Here is a 17,155-nt window from a genome sequence, read left to right as displayed (position 1 = left end):
TGCTGTTCTGGTAGTCTGCCTCTTCCCCTCCTGCTGCCCAAGCGAGGCTGTAGCAGCAGTAGCTGCAACAAAACACCCAATAAGACCAGCAGCAGGCCGGGATCTGTGGGGAGAGCGTGGGGGCAGGAGCATGTGCGATGCCGTAATTGCTGGGAGAAGTGCCAGGGCAGCGACGTCAAGGCAGCCGAGTCACGTGCCGTGTGTGTTTACCCTCCTCCCAGGTCTGTGAGCTCGCCTCTGCCACTTCTGTGGTCAGGCTGCGTGTGTGTAAGGGGGAATCCCAGAGTTCGCCTCTACCGTGCAGCAGACACAAGTCCTGCCCTACCCCAGGAGACCTTTTGGTCTCAAAGGAATGAGTCTGACCACAGCACGGGAAGTTGATCTGGCTCTGCCGAGCTCGACTGTGGGTTTCTATTGATCCAAGGAGGGTTTTTCTCTGGGATGCGTGTAGTGTCCAGCCAGCGCAGCGTTCGGTAACCGAGATGAGTCCGTCCCAACTGCGGCACGGATAGCTGTGCACCACGAAGAGAGAAACACAAAGAATGGAAAGAGAGAAAAAAACTATTATTATGATTGGCCTCATGATTATTTCCTAAGGAGTCTGGAAGCTGCTTGCAAAGGAGCTGTCTGGTCTCGCAGGGAATAAGGATTTAGGCTGCTTTTTAAAATGCAAATTATTTTATGGCTGAGATATATTTTATAATAAGTAACGCTCTGTAATAAGTGGGCACAAATTAACGATGATTGGCAATAGCAATCCTGTACGTACGCCCTGGGAAATCATACTTCCAGCCTCCGAGGGATTCCCGGTGAAATCTATATCCATCTATTCCCATGCCAATACCAACGAGATTGATCAGGATTGATATTATAGGAGGAAAGAGTGGAAGCGATAATCATTTGTTTCCTGTGAGGGAGACTAGAAAAGTTGTTAAACATTAGAATACAGGCCTTTTCAATTACTCCTCAAAATAAATGGATATTGATTTCTTTTAAAAAATCAGATTTACTTTCCCACCTTCTCTGTTAAATATTGATGTCTGTGGGAAGTAGAAATAAAAAGCTTCATTTTCAAGGCACTTAGCCTGCTCCGAGAGTGGGGTACCCCTTCATTACTTCAAGCAGGTAGACGGCGAAAGGGATCTTCTGGTCATCCAGATTTAGCTCTGAGCTCTGCTACCAGCTTTTCCTGTGACTGGAAGGAAGTTCTGTGCCTCTGTTCCCTAATACAGCCATCCCACCTTGCAGGGGTGGCAGACGACTGATAACGGGAAGGTGCTGTAAAAGAGCAGAGTGTTTTTCCCAGTGTTTTCTAGTCTGACATGAATGTGGCAGCCAGTGTCTTGCTAACCACTACAGAGAGGGATTTGGAAGCTGGGATTACTCTCTTGCAGGCTGTTTAGTTCACTGGCTTGCTTTCTAACTATAGCAGTTCTAGAGATAGTAGCAGCTAAAATTATGTTAGAAGAATTGCAGTCTTAAAGCTGCAGGGAGCATATTCTGGACATCACCCCAGTGTCATGTTTACTTAAAAGTTTTCATGTGCATACACTTTCCCTTTACCAAGAAAATACACGCACACAGTTTGTCTTTAATCTGACTCTCTTGGGGTGACCGCTGCTGAGCTTTAGACTCCCGGTACCATAAGTTTATTAACAACAACAACAAAAAAACCCTGCCCCCAGGATTACTCACCCACTCCCATCACGTGTGTCTCACTCTGTCTGTCTCTCTATCTCTCCAGAGATTCACTAGTAAACAGGATGTGATTCGGCATTACAACATGCACAAGAAACGTGATAATTCCCTCCAGCACGGCTTCATGCGCTTCAGCCCCTTGGATGACTGCAGCGTGTACTACCATGGCTGCCACCTGAACGGGAAAAGCACACACTACCACTGCATGCAGGTAATGGCTGCGCCGGGGACTCCGTGGTAGCACACAAAGTGAACAGAGAGCTGTTGTGCGAGCTGAGTCCTTTCTGGGTGGACTGAAAGGAGCCTCGCGTCCAGGCAGCCCAACCCTTCCTTGCTAGAGAGCAAAGGGGCGATGGAAATTGCTCTGAGCCTGTCCTGCTCGCCTCCGATTCAGGCTCCTCTCCGGAGAGGCTGTTCCCTCGCTGCACTTGTCCACTTCTACTTGGTTGTAGAAGCCTTGTGCATGCAGTGAGGCAAAGGGCTCGAGGTTTTCTTGCAGTCTTGGGCATCACTTGTTCAGGCAAGTCCCTTCTCTGAGATTTGGGGGCCTCTCTGCAGCAGCACTTTGCTGCCTCCACCAAATCTGGTCTGGCACTCCCTTAAAATCAGACTTTTCTGTGAAACATCTGCCCTTTAACATTGGGTTCATTTCCTCCATAATCGGTTTCTAAAGTAATTAAATTTTAATGTCACCTATCTAGGCTTGACACCCCTGGTTCTCCATCTCCTCTGCCAGTGGTACTGGAGTTTACTTTTCTGTAGTGTCAGCTGTGAGCTTTGATTCACAGCTGTGAGCCAGGCTCCAACAGCAGCGTGCCCGGAGCTGGGGCTGCTGCCCGGATGTAACTGTGACCCCTTTGCTGTTTTTAAACACGGACACACCAAATTGTTTAGGTCTTACCCTGATTGTGCCTTAGATTAGAGGGTTTGATATATGCTTGTTTCATTAAAATCATGGCCTAAACCATTGCTGTGAGAATGTTGCAAACTGAGAAGAATCAGGCAGTCCTTAGTAAAAGCTTTTCTAACTCCTGTCTCCCTTCCTGCCCGATCCCAGCAGTTTAAGACCCCAGTTACAGTCACAAGGCCTTAATCACATGCTTAAATGCTTTGCTGGGATAGACTTAAGCATATGTTTGACTTGAAGTCAGGTAAGCTCTCTGAAGTCAATGGGGTTTAAGCACATACTTAAACGTTAGGCATGCACTCAAGTACTGTCCTGAATAGGGGTTGGTTTAAGCATGTGCTTACAAGCTGTTGATAAATTGGGAACTTCATGTGACTTTCTCTTGAGGACATTTTCTGTTATTCTTCATAATATTCATTGCTCAGTTTCTTCAATCGACCAGGATGGGATTTGTTTAATTTTTTTTAGAGTACAAGGAACGTTTCACAGCTTTAAGTCACTCTGCCTTTGAATAGAGACCCTCTTTTCCACAACTATATATGGGTAATTCCATTCTGTGCCCACTGTCTTCCAGTAAAATAATGCCCATGTAAGCAGTGTCTTACAGGAAAGGTGTCCGAACATAAACTCCCAATTAAAGAAAATATTGCTTAAATGGCAGGATTTGTGCCATCCATCTCATGGGTTTTTTTTTCTTTATGTCCATAATTGGTGTGGATAAAATTCAGTTAGTTGTTTATATAAACTGACATTTTTTTAGGCTTTAGCACCAAGAGCTGCATTGCAAATTATTCCTAAGGAGGTTTTTGTTTAATTCTTTTTTTTAATGCCGTGCAGGGTCTGTCTTTTTTCAAGGTGTCAGTGCAGAGAGAGAGAGGCTCTTTTATATTGGAAATAGCTGGAGATCCTTTTTATTTTTTTTTCTGGGTATTTGTCATGGGTTTTGTTATTGCCTGTTTGAATCAACCTGGGCTGAACTGAGAGGTGGTGTTTTCGTTCTCTTCACTTCTGAGATGGTGCAGGCATTGGCACACGTTGTGCTAGAGAAGAAAAGGAAAAAAAAATCCTCCCTCAGCAGGGCTGAGGACGTTTTCAGATTCCAGTGTTTTTTTACTCAATATGGCAAAGTTGCCCGCTTTACCCAGAGGAAGGCAGGTTTTCAGCATTCCGTCTTCGTCACACCATTCCCATTTTGCTGCACGAGTTTAACATTATTGAAGTGGTAGTCTTGAACAGTGACAGGGAAAAAAAGCCACCAGTTTGCTAAGATCAGCTGAACATAGGGTTTGTGCTTTGCTCAAATGAAACCTGTATATTACAAGCTCAAAAGATTGGCCTCGTGTTGCACTACCCGGCCTTTCTTCCAGAAGGAAGGAAGATGTAAATAACTAATTCCTAGGCAATTTCACATCCCCCAAATAGATGCAAGTCCTACTCTGTTCCGTGTCGCTCCAAGATGACAAAAAGTAATGGCATCTGTCGGTCTGTTCTTTTCTCCTCAGGAGCAGGAACTCTGCTTCTTTTCTCCCCACACAGACACGATTATCTGTAGCTGGTCTTTTATCTCTTTGCATCCTCCCCTTTTTTCTGCCCGGAGAGTTGCTTTTGTTCGTGACTGCTCTATCAGTCTTTAAACTGGGAATTAAAGTGATGACTTAATACTCCTAGGAGAAATGTCCAAATGGAACTCTGAAATATGTGTGTGCTGCTCATATGTTTATTACTGCTGATGTTAATAAGATCATGGTATTAGAACACTATACTGATGACGCCCTGTTTTGCCTGGGGTAGGTGGGTTGTAACAAGGTCTACACAAGCACCTCGGACGTGATGACCCATGAGAACTTTCACAAGAAAAACACACAGCTCATCAATGACGGGTTTCAGCGGTTCCGTGCCACGGAGGACTGTGGCACTGTGGAATGCCAGTTCTACGGGCAGAAAACCACTCATTTTCACTGCAGGTGAGATAGCAGGAAAGGACAGGAATCCTGCCTCTGAGACGGAGGGTCTGTTTGCCTCCTGCCACGTCGTAAATTCAGGATTGTGCTCAGGGCCTCAGTCTACCCTGACTTGGCCTTCTCCATGCTGCTCTTGTGAGAGCTCATGCTCCGGGGCAGATGTGATTCCCAGGATTGTTGTTGTTTGCGGTGATCAGAGGAAATAAAGAAAACAGATCCGGGAATCGCTGGGGAAGGAGATCACAGTGCTCATCCCTGACAGTGTTCAACTCGGGGATGGGGGAGGGCACTAATACGCTGCTAATGGCACTTTCATGCTAGAGTTCATTCCAGCCAGCTCCTCCCTTTCAGGGCCAGACTCTGCCTTCTGTACACAAATGCTCTTCTATTGATTTCTCACATTCTCAGGAAGAGTGGGAAAGCACAGTTTGTATCTTAGTCCCCTTTAGCTGCTGTTTTGGTTGGAACTTGCAGTGGTGGGTTCTTGCAACCTCATGTTATCCTGGTTGTTTCTCAGTGTTGAGCTGGCTTCCAAGCTCTCAAGTGGCAGCATTTTTTGCTTGACTTGATGTCACAGGTTGGCCCACATAAAGCTCTTTAGCCCCTTTGTAGCCAGGGCCACTGTCTCATACTGGCCCCCAGTCCTTATCCCAGAGGGTGGCAGGTGACAGCAGTTGCGTTGTGCTCCTAGCCCGCACAGCCAACCACTCTCTCCTCCTCGATGCCCTTGCAGGCGACCTGGGTGTACCTTCACCTTCAAGAACAAGTGTGACATTGAGAAGCACAAGAGCTACCACATCAAAGATGATGCCTATGCCAAGGATGGCTTCAAGAAGTTCTACAAGTATGAGGAATGCAAGTATGAGGGCTGTGTCTACAGCAAGGCCACCAACCACTTCCACTGCATAAGGGCAGGCTGTGGCTTCACCTTCACCTCCACCAGCCAGATGACCTCCCATAAACGCAAGCACGAGCGCCGGCACATCCGGAGCTCGGGAGTGCTGGGCCTGCCTGCCTCTCTCCTGGGATCCAAGGATAATGAGCAAGAGGAGTCCAGTAACGATGATCTTATTGACTTCTCCGCTATGAGCTCCAAGAACTCCAGCCTGAGTGCCTCCCCCACCAGTCAACAGTCTTCCGTTTCTCTCATAGTCCCAGCTGCGCCCTCCTCTGCTGCCGAGCTTGCTTCCTCGCAGGCCAGCAAGCCTGCCAACAGCATGACACCAGCCACCAAGATCTCTGGCCTGCTCTCCCAGGCTCTTCCCAGCAATATTCCCTTGGCCCTGGCACTCTCCAACTCAGCACTTCCTGGAACAGCTGGATCCTTCTTCCCCATCATCCCCAGCCGGGTCTCCACGCCGCTTCCTGCCAGCTCAGCTAATCTGATGGCTGCTGGTTCGTCCGGCGCCAATCCAACATCATCTGCTCCTACAGATTCCTCATCCCAGGCCATCTCAGGATCTGGTGAGCCTTCGGCTACTTCTTCTCCGGCTCCAGCGGCATCCATAATGGAAAGGATCTCTGCTAGCAAGGGATTAATCTCTCCTATGATGGCCAGGCTGGCAGCAGCTGCACTCAAGCCCTCTGTGGCACTCGAAGCAGGTGAGTAACTCCCATCGGTTGTCCTGCTAGTGGGAGGAAAAAGAGTGCCTGATGATATGGAGAGGAGGGAATGAGAAGCCACCTGGTTGTCCAGGGGACTGGAGGTGGGGAAGGGGGTAATAAAGGAGCAGAAATGGGAGAATAAATTTGGTCGTGACCCTTGGAGCAAGTGAACCCTCGAAGGCAATCTCGGCACCTGGGAGTGCCTCCACAGCCTCTTGCTGATCTCAGCCAGCACCCAGTTGGCAGTGTGGGGTCGGGGGGGCTCTGCCTGGTGGCACCCCCAGCTCTGGGCTGCCCCGCAGCCGACACCACAAGCGCTGCCCGTGGGCCCTCCTGCCCGAGAGCAGGCGAGGAGGGAGCGGGACGAGGGCATGTGGTGAAAGAGGGAGGGGAACTTTCACATGCTTTTAAAATTATTATTTGAAAAATTGTTTCCTAAAGCAGAGAAAGGTCATTGAGGGAACGATTTTCCTTTATTTTTTAATAAAATGCCACTTGCTGGCTGAGAAGCAGCTCGCCGTCAGCTGTACTGCCGGAGGGTAAATTAATATTTTAGTCACTTGGGGATTGTGGAAGAAAGCTCCGCAGACATGTTCCTGTCAGCAACTTTTTTCCCCTCCTTTTTTCTTTGCTTTTCTTCTTCTTCTTTTTTTTTTTTTCTCTCTCTAATTTGTTTCCGAGTTCTTCCTCCTTTTCCCCTTTCCTTTAATTCGACTTTATACCTCACGGGCCTGGCACAAACCCCCCTGCCACGACGAAGAACCCCTCGTTTTGTGGGGGCAAGGTGGCGGCGAGGGGTCGGCGGCCGGCCAGGCCCGGTGGCTGTCACCTCCGATAGCCCCGGCCTGGGCAGATGGTGCTGCTGGGCAGGCGCAGTGGCAGGCCGCTGCCGTCGCTACAGCAACGCTGGGACTGGGGACGGGGACGGGGGCCTGACTAGCAGTCGAAAGCTGCCACATTGCCTCAGCATTAACGGAGTCTTTAATAAACGCTTAAGAGGCAGCCCCGCAAATTAGTTATGACAGTTTGTGCAGAGAATCAGGTCTCCCCCACGCTCCTTCCGCCCTTCTCCTTTAAAGGGCCCATAGCCTGGACAACTTTGACATAATTTTGCAATAATTATCACTTGAAGAATTTCCACGCTGGAGTGGACGTCAGAACCCATCATGTCATCTTGGCAATAAATGCTGACCAGCAATCCTGGCCCTTCCCTCCCCCCACACTTTTTCTGTGCTTTTTCCATTTACGCAGTTGTGCTAGTGGTCTAACTTCTGTATTTGCCACTGCAACCCCATCTTCGAGCTACCTTTTTCATTTTAATTTTTCCAACCTGATTTCGGTGCCTTTCTCGAGCAGGGAATGGACAGCCAGCAGCTCCCGGACGGTTCAATCCAGTGCAGGTGAAGCAGGAGCCGGTGGAGGCCATGGGGTCGTCCTCCGGCACCGGTCAGGAGTCCCTGCAGGAGCACAGCCTGGACCTGAGCGTCAAGGATCACGGGTGAGAGACGAGTGCAGGCAGGGGCGTTCAGGCCTGTCCAGCACCAAGAGCTGGCCTGGGTCTGGCACGTGCTAACCCGTAGCTGAGGGGATGGACCACAGAACAGCTGAGTTCGCTATCTCAAAGCCTCTGTCCCACTTGTCCAAAAGCTTTCCTGAGACTAGGAGTGCTTGGGGATTGTCCTGTGTGCAAAAACTGCAGCGGAACTGATACTGGGGATACCTGAGCCTGCTCCACTTTGACCCTTGTATACGTTCCTTGCCATACTTTACTTAAACAAGCCTTAGTTAAGGACCCCAGCACTTACAGTCAGCTAGAACTATTACTGATGCCTGTCAAATACTCAGGTTGCCTTTCAGCGTGCGTAGCTGTGGCCATAAGGTTTGTGGCCTTGCCTGCTCCCCTGGTTTTGCAGTGTAGTTTTGAAAGTTCAAATAGTTAGGAGAAAAAATACGGAGTGGGTTGTGAGTCAGCTGATAAAAGAGTGTGATGGTGTCGGCACTGGGGAAGAGGTCCGGATTGTTTAATAGCTGAAAGAACTGAATTCAGCAAACTTGCAACCCTCTTCCTTTCTGTCTTGGCTATCGCCAGTAAGAGTTTGACCTGCCCAAGGGAGGGTGGGCATCATTCTCTTCCTCCGGATGCAGCAGGTGAGGAGTGAGGCAGCTTGAAGGGAGAAGGATTAATCTCAGTGCTCACAGTCCCTGTGCACATCTTAACTAAACCCTGTTGGTTTGTGTGTTCCAGTAATGAATCAAATGGCCACACAGTCTCGGCAAATTCATCTCTTTTATCCTCGCTTATGAATAAGGTAAGAGCCATCCATCAAACGCCTTTCATTCCCCCCACCAAGAGAAATTAAAGCTGCGATGGCGGGGAGGGAGGGGGGAAGAGATGCGTTTGTTTTTTAATGTTTTGCCTCTAATAAGATGAGTTTGTACCATTTAAATTTTGAGACCATTTTTCATCGGGTATAATTTCAGAGCCACTGCTTACGAATTAATTTAATGAACTGGCTGAAGAAATATATTGCAGCCTCTGACACCTTTTTTTTCATCCTTTCTAGACAGAGGAGGGCTCCGAAAGATTTTTTTTTTCCCCATTTTTATTTCCAGAACCTGGCAACTTCTCTCGCTCTCTTTTTATAGTTACTCATTTTTTTTATTTACTTCAAACGTTTTCTTTCATTGGGGGAGGGGGAGGAGAATCATTTGTTTTTATGAAAGAGAATAAGAAAAAAATCAGAAGTTTTCGGCCGAAATCATCAATTTCTGCCTTTCTAGTGTGAGTAATGGTGTCCAACAGAGCCCACTTTACCATGTTATAGAATATTTATTTTAAATAATGCAGAGTTTCTTTTTCTTTACTTTTTCCTTAAATTATACATCATCTCAAATATATATTTCCCTTTCACATGATAAATTCTACTGTACCAAGATTAATTTTCCTGTTGTGTACAACTGCATTAGAGATCAGGGCCGCCTTTGAGCCATGCTTTAATATTCCACTGTGATAGGTTTTACAGGCATAACTATTGCCATCCCCTTGGCTCTGGGCGTTACATGCATCAAGGCCATATAACCCTCAAGAGAGGGCAAAGTGACTTTGTCGGGTAGTCTCTCGACTCCTTTCTCTGTTATTCCATCACTCTCCTTCACGTGTTTTTTCATTTCTAGTTTTATCCTTCTACCACTTCCCTTCTTCATTGGTTCTCTGTTACATTGGATTTCTGGTGTTCCCTTTTAAGCTTAATTTCTTACTCACTCCTGCATGCTATCCCTCTAGTGATTCCAAATACGCAGTTCTTTCTCTAGTGAGTAAATCTATTTAGTAAGTCTGCTATTGGAGATCCTGAGTCCTTCTGAAGGCCCCAGCTCAGGAAAATTCGTTTTCAATAGATGCTTCGCTTGAAAATCTCCAGTTGAGGCATATGTTTAGGAATAAACATTTGCTTGTGTGCAGCCCTGCATAAAGGTACAGCATAAAGGCAAGCACCACAGCATAAAGGTTCTTTGCATTATGCAAAATAAGTGCAGCGCAGGTATAAAACACACTTCTTCAGGTTTCTTCCTTCTTTAAAGTAGGAAGGGGATTAAATAATGACATAAAGCAGCAAAGAATAGAGCCCGCTGATTTGAAGGAGCCTGTTCCAAGACTAGAGGGTTGCAGACCCAAGCTCTGTGTGCTCAGGAAGACACCATGCTTGCTTCTTCATCTTCTTGCTGCACACAATTTCTGTTGGTAGAGAAAACCTTTATTATTTGCCTAGAAATAAAAAATAAAAAAAAATTAAAAAAAAGCTTTACAGAAAAAAAAAAAGAGCTGAATTTCTGGCTCCAGCCATAAAGAACTGCAGTCTCCACATAGCAGCAGGGGCTTTACCTTCAGGGGGCATTAAGAGAGGCTCAAACAGCCAGGGTTCCTGTAGCGTACTGCAGTTTATTTAGGGGGGCTGTCAGGCTTAATTAACTGATCTGTATAAAGGGCTTTGAGATCCTCCAGTGGGTGGAGTTTCAGTGCAAGTATTGGGCCTGATCCTGCGTTTTATACATGCTGTGCATTTCACTGTTGTTACTGGAGGTAAGTAACTATTGTCAGAGAGAGCAGCAAAGCAGGAACAGGCCTGGGGAACCGTGCATTTATTATGAAAGAAATTTTTCTCTCTAAGCACTCCTGAGTAACTTCCTTTTTCTGTTCTGCACATCCTGCACCTGGACCTCCAAACCTTCTCGGTGTAGAATTTATTTGAATCCTTTCAGTCGAGGCAAATTACGAGTCCACGTCCTGCTTTGTGGACAATATATCCATTTAACATACAAAGTGAAATAAGTCCTTCAGTGAAGTTAGTAAGAATTCCAAGGACTTAAGTGGGCACGTCTCCCTTCGCCTCAGTTTCCCAGTGTATTGAGTAGATGCTTCACTACTTCCCACAAGAGACACGAATACTAGATGGGCTTTGTGACAGCTGGGTGGAGGATGCCACAGAGTGAGGTGTTACTAAGCCTTGCTGATGCAGTTGAGGCAGCCCGTGCAGACTTCTTGGCTTCTCTCTTTGAAGAAACAGCTTTCCACAGGACCGTCCTGAGGGCGTCCAGACTGGCAGTGTCCACAGCTGCGTGCTGGGCTTGATGCAGTGTCTCTGTTCTTGTTCCAGATGTCCAAGACCAGTGCCAGCCTTGGCAACCTGCTGAACATTAAGGCAGAAGGCGATGGCAGCCAGGCTGGGGCTGGGGAGCCAACACAGTACTTGGGCAAGGCAGTGAAGGCACTTGTCCAGGAGAAGCTCTCTGAGCCATGGAAGATGTACCTGCGCCGGTAAGGAGGGCATGGAACTGGGAGTAGAGGAAAGGGAAACGGTTTCCTTTGCATAGTGTCTGGCTCATTGGTTCGTGTTTGAATGATGTTAAGTTCTCTTGAATTTAAAGGTCTGGTTGTGTCATATATGCTGATCACCTTCTGGAGTGCAGTTAGTCCTCAGTCCTGGCTGGCCGCAGGAGGTGTTAATGTCCTGTAAGAAATGACTGTCCACGTACAGTTGTTTTGCAATGGGAACACGAGGGCCAACCAGGAGCAGAGCTCTACACATCGCACTGTTTGCCTTGGCATACCTCAGGTTCCTCCTCTACGTTTCCCAGTCTGCAGGTCCTGGGGACCGAGTATAGCTCACTCTTAGCACTGAACCACTGCTAGGCCAGGTTTAGTTGTTACACACAGATCACAGAAGCCTTAAAATGTTGTGGAATTTCCTCTGATCATAGAAGTGGTGCACTGAAGCAAAACAAGGAGTCCAAGGGGGAATGGGAACTGCATGGTTTCTGCTGTTTTTGTTGTAGACAAGGAGGCTTGAAAGGAAAATGGAACAGATACAAAACTCACCCACACGCAGACACATGCACATACATGCCCAGACAGACACAGGCTTTGAGCATACACAGATACACCCCGGCAGACACATATGGGTTAGTGCTCTGACACAGATAGTTGCCTACAAATGCCTGTGGACACTTTGTAAATCACAGACTTTGATGGAAAAGACTAGAAGGTCTTTTAGTCCCTCTGCCCCTGGCTAGTGTGAGATCCTTCCCTGCAGTCCATTTGCAAACATTTTGTCCAGCCTAGTTTTAATTATGCCAAGCAGGGTGGCTGTTCTCTTGTCTCTAGGAGCATTATTCTACCTCATAATACATTTCACTGTCAGGATCTTTTTTCATAGTATGCTGCCTGAATTTCCCTTTTCATAATTTTGTTGCAGTTCTCCTAGTTATATACCCTTGAACCACAGCAGAAGTCTTCTCCACAATTGGAGTTCACGTCCTTCACCTCCTAGTCACAGGCTTCTAGCATATCATTTAACCAAGTTTATTTACTTCCTTTTATCTGACTTGGAAAATTAGTCTCTTCGGCCTGCTGATCACGTTGTTGCTGTTTGCAGAACTGGGCTGCCGTTCCTGCATCACCACACCAGAAGCTTTCTGCCCCATACATGCAGCTCGCAGTTGCACTACCGTCTTTTCATCTATACTGCCTTATGTATATGTATCATGTTTACCATCCACTGTTACACAGGATTGCTTGTAATGTTGCTCTCATGAGTCCTCTATGTATAAAAATACCCCCCGATGTATTAGCTGTTTTTTTCCAAATATGACTCTCCGAAGCTGAACCTTCCTCATGTCTTGCAAGGCCTCTCTCTGTGTTATTTCTCTCGTCTTGCATTGGTGTTGCCAACTCCTCCCAGTTTAGTATCTTCTGTGAATTTCATTAGCACGCTGTTTACTCCTTCTCCTAGATTACTAATGAAGATGTTAAATAAGCTCAGACCTAGCCAAAGTCATCCTTGCAGCATTCACGAGATACCTCCTCCCAGCTCGATACGTCGCTGTTTGTCATTAGCCTTTGTTTACGGTCCTTCAGCCAGTTTTCAATCCGTGTGGTAGCATTCACATCCAAGCCAATTTGAATTAATTCTAAGCATATGCAAGCAAGTCTGTATCAAAACGCTTTACTAAAATCCAAATATATTGCATCCCTTCATCCACTAATTTTGTAATTCTATCAAAAAAAGCAATTAAATTTGTCTGGCAAGATTTATTCTTTATAATCCTGATGCTGTTTATTGCTCATGGTTCCTTTATCCTCTAGATGTTTAATGATTTTCTCCTCCCTCTTAATATTTGTTCCATTACTTTACTGGAAGGAGAAGTTAAGACTAGAGGTATGATAATTGCCAAAGATCACTTGTCTTTTTTTTCGTTGTTGTTTTCTTTTCAAAGAATCAGTACCTAGATTTTTTATTTTTTTTCCCAGTTCCCCAGTATCTCCCTCTTCTCTATGGCTTAAAAAATAACAAATAGTAATGCAATCAGTTTGTGAGTTAATTTCCATTGCACTTCAGGACATGCATCATCCAGACTGGCTGACTTGTGCATATTTATATTTTCCAGCCAGTCTCTTTATCTGTTCTTCTAGAAGGTCTTCATTTCATCCCTAATTATCTGTCTTGTCTTTAGTTTCCCCGTCCAAAGAAAATTTTATAAGGCAGCCATTTTTGACTCATCACCTCCCTCCCATTTTTGTCAGGATTTCGAAGTACAAAATCTCCTGTTCCTGATAAAAACAACCCCTTTAACTTGCAGTAACTTGGTTTCTTATCTCTTCTCTTATCACACCTTTACTTTCCTTCATCTTCTCCCTGCAAGCCTTAACTGACTGCATGTTCTCTACACCCACTGGCCCTTTCATTCTCCAGTTCAAGATTATTTTTTTTCTTTTTCCTTTACCTTCAAATCGTTAGGAGGTCCCCTCGGGACCACGCAGGCTGCTGTTTGTTTCTTGCTTTCCTGCTCATCAGAGCAATTGTAGACTGTTGTACCTTAATTATGCAAGATTCCCCTGTTAAGTTTCAAATCCTTCCTGCCAATGCTTTTTACCTGATTTCTCGATTCCCTGTGATTCTGGAGTTTCCTGAAATCGTATGTACATTTGCTACTAAGGAGGAAGACTCTCAGCAGGGGATGAGCAGTGCTTACTTGTTTTTGTTCTCTTGACCATTTCCTCTGGCAAGAGGTATACTTTAGATGATGGCTTTTGCTCTGTTTTTTTGCATTGCAGCATCGTTTCTCGTGTACTTCAGGGACTGTGCTATGCTCTATTTATGCATATTAGGCTGTAATTGCTATATAGGTGATGCTTTGTCTCCCCCATCCATGTGCTAGCCTGTTATTTTAAGTGTGTGTTAGGGGGCGGAGGGGATTCTGGCTCTAGATTTCCATTAACCACGGTTGTTCCTTCCTTTTGGTACTCTCAGTAAATTCAAGCAGATTTACTAACCTTTGTTCATTCCTCAGAGCTCTGACTTTCATATACAGACACTCAGGAACATTAAAGTTTTTCACCTTTTGTTTCAGAGTAGTTCTGTATTTTGCTCCCACTAAAAGTGAATGGGAGTTCAATCACTCAGACTAAGTCCAGCTGGAGAGAAATTAGGTTCTCGTTCTGCATGTTCAGACCTATGTAACTGGCCATAATCAAGCAGCAATGCCAGAAGGAACATGAGAAAACAGGATGGTAGTAGAGCTGAAAAACAAAAAGAAATGTCTGTTCCACTACTACTTCCCTTCTGGGGCCTTCTGTAAGATGCCTGCTTGTCTGCTTTGGCCAGGTTTGGTACCAAGGACTTCTGCGACGCGCAGTGCGACTTTCTGCATAAGGTGCATTTCCACTGTGTCGTGGAAGAATGTGGTGCCCTCTTCAGCACCCTGGATGGAGCCATCAAGCATGCCAAGTGAGTAGGAAAGCCTTGGGAAACCTGGAGGAGACTCCACACTGCACACACTGCAGGAGGAGGGTCAGGACCAGGAATGTGGGCAGTCCTGAGGGCAGCCTCTGGGCACCCACCCATTTCCTGTGTGAATGTGCTCAGCTGACATGTTTGCAGAACACGATGTCCTCTTTAATTCTGTTTCACAGTAAATGTGCTCGGTTTGTGACAGGTGTCTCACGCGGTGCTGGCAAGGTTGAGAAGTGGGCATTTGTTTTTCCCTAGCCTGCCTGACAGACATTGTGGTCAAGGAGACAGACATTTCCCCCAGCACACAAATACACCATACAAAGAAATAAGAGAATATGAGAGGGAGGGGAACCTGTAACCCCAACCACTGTCACTGGATGCAGACTCTTTGTAGAGCAGCTTCCCATCACTGCAGTGTGGAAAGCATTTTATTTTTCCTTCTCTTGTCACAACAAATGTTTTTTAACAAGCTTCCCTAGCCCTTAGTTTATATGGCTTTGTTTAAGATTCTCATATCATATGGATGAGGATCTTGAAGCAAACTGTCGAGCCCAAGACCAACTTCCTCACCTTGTGACGTTCTGTGTTGTAAACCCTTGTCATTTCACATCATTTTGGAAAGCAGCAGTGGACAGTCCAGGGTTTGGTAGCCAGAACTAGATCATATGGCCTATATTACAGCAGTTGTGCAGCACGCTCAGAACTCCAGGTGACTCTTCGGTGAAGAATGAAGTTAAACCATGCTCCCACTGTTACAGTGAAGGGAGCGGCAAAGGAAGGGTGGGATACTGGAAGTTGTTGCTAATTTCTAAGGAGCAATCTGCAGTTTAAACCCATGCCAAGTTCCTTTTAAAGGCAGTGGAAGATTTGCCCAAGTAAAGAATGAGTATGGCCTTCAGCAGCTGGCCACATGGCTGATTCTGAAGGGGTTTAAAGGGAAGGCGATATTGTAAAGTTTAAGACAGAAAGATCTGTTAGCCAGCTGGTCTCTGGGGCTGGAGGCCTGTGGTTCACTGCTACAAATGACTGGCTTCTCACAACAGCTATGGGAAGCTGCCCTCGAGTCATATTGACCTTGCTGTCTGAAGCCATGCTTGCACCGCTCTGATTTTAACACGTTATTGAACCTTTCTGTCTCCACCCTGCTTAATAAATTCCCTTTTCCTCACAAATTATCTAGGAGGAAAGCTTTCCACAAAGTGGGCAGAGTCCCTTTTAGGATTTCACCTCAGCTAGTTTGTTTGCAGACTACTGCCACATTCTCGTTGATGTTTAATCACGTTATATGCGATGGCCAAGAAGCTGTATCTAAATTATTCCACCTTTTCGCAGTTTTCACTTCCGAACTGAGGGCGGAGCTGTGAAAAGTAACTCTGAGTCTCCCTTCTCAACTACTACTGAGAGTAAGGCTTCACTGGCCCCTTCATCACCATCTGCTACATCTGCCACCATGGCGAGCGCTCCTGCCCTCGACGTGCCCACCCCGAGCCCGGCGACTGTGCCCTCTGCCCCCACGCTGCTAGCTTGGAAGCAGCTGGCTTCGACCATACCCCAGATGCCTCAGATCCCAGCATCAGTGCCTAACCTGGCAACTTCACCCTTGGCAACAACTTCCCTGGAGAACGCCAAGCCTCAGGTCAAACCCGGATTTCTCCAGTTCCAGGAGAAGTAAGTTGTTGTAGACACTGCTTGCCTCCTTTTTTCCTCTCCAACCTCGCAATCCCATTTACATTCACCCACTGAGAGGCCTTCTGCCTAGAAGGCACTCTGGGCTTTATCTTCCAGGAAAGTTACTTCTGTATACTCTAGAAAATACCCTCAGCTATCCTAGGGAAAAAACTGGATTTTCCAGTACAGCTGGGAGCACTTTTAGGTATGAGTTTAGAGGAGAAATAAACTTATTGACATAAAAAAAGGCTCAATGGAGCCTTTTTTATACCTCATGGGAGGTGAACAGAAATACACGCTCTTTGCAGTATTTTTGACACTGAAGGCTACAGAGGGAGCGTAGCATCTTTAAAGTTTTAAGGTAACTAACTGTAGATATTTACAGATGATTGATGAAAAAAAATTTGTGGATTTCTTTGGGATTTCTCCTCAAATAAGATCTGTGGCCTTTTCACACAAATGTCACTTGTAACACTGAGTAATACAGCTTCATTTTTTCATTGAAGAAGCCGGGGGGGTCAGGTAGTGGAGGAGACACAAGCGCTTGGACTCTGCCTTAAGCAGGACTGGAGCTCTCAGCAGCTTGAGGAACAGGGACCATTCCTCTCTCACCTCAGCTTTGTCAATTCTGCTGTTCTGGCTGAACTCTTCCACAAGTGTAGTCAGTCTCCTGACATTCCATGCATCTGGTTTTGTAGTGTTAGTTTACACGGTCATTCCCAAGGAGGTATGGCTGATAGACGGTAACATACGTTTCTCAAGTGGCTTTTTTTTTTTTTGTTTTGTTTTGTTTTTTTTTTTGTTTTGTTTTTTTAACTTTAAAGAAGTTTCACAGTGGGGCTGTGACGGTTGTTCTGTTTCTGGTATATCGAGAGGCAGAAGTTAGGTTGGTTACAGGAGGACACAGGAGACCACAATTACATTAGGCATTACAGCTTAGTTTTCAGGCTGGTAGAGTATCACTCTCTGGGCTGTACATTGGCAGATATTTGCCTGCTTTCAAATACGTGCATTAATTCTATTTCACA

The 17,155-nt window shown here is 46.1% G+C and overlaps 1 protein-coding gene across 8 annotated transcripts in view; it reads left to right on the top strand.

Moving 5' to 3' along the window:
- Nucleotides 1-17,155, top strand: part of CASZ1 (castor zinc finger 1) — a 183,652-nt gene that overhangs the window by 148,597 nt on the left and 17,900 nt on the right. For all 8 annotated transcript variants that reach the window (XM_083802600.1, XM_083802602.1, XM_083802601.1 and 5 more), the window contains 8 exons: nucleotides 1,745-1,909; nucleotides 4,397-4,569; nucleotides 5,300-6,168; nucleotides 7,528-7,669; nucleotides 8,417-8,480; nucleotides 10,824-10,984; nucleotides 14,331-14,453; nucleotides 15,792-16,127. In XM_083802600.1, coding sequence (XP_083658726.1) covers nucleotides 1,745-1,909; nucleotides 4,397-4,569; nucleotides 5,300-6,168; nucleotides 7,528-7,669; nucleotides 8,417-8,480; nucleotides 10,824-10,984; nucleotides 14,331-14,453; nucleotides 15,792-16,127 — 2,033 coding nt within the window. The remainder of the gene's footprint in view (nucleotides 1-1,744; nucleotides 1,910-4,396; nucleotides 4,570-5,299; nucleotides 6,169-7,527; nucleotides 7,670-8,416; nucleotides 8,481-10,823; nucleotides 10,985-14,330; nucleotides 14,454-15,791; nucleotides 16,128-17,155) is intronic.

The sequence above is a fragment of the Anser anser genome (genome assembly GCF_964211835.1).
Source record: "Anser anser genome assembly, chromosome: 17".
NCBI classification, from domain to species: domain Eukaryota; kingdom Metazoa; phylum Chordata; class Aves; order Anseriformes; family Anatidae; genus Anser; species Anser anser.
The sequence above is the reverse complement of the archived record's forward strand: the minus strand, read 5'-3'. Positions and strand labels throughout refer to the sequence as shown.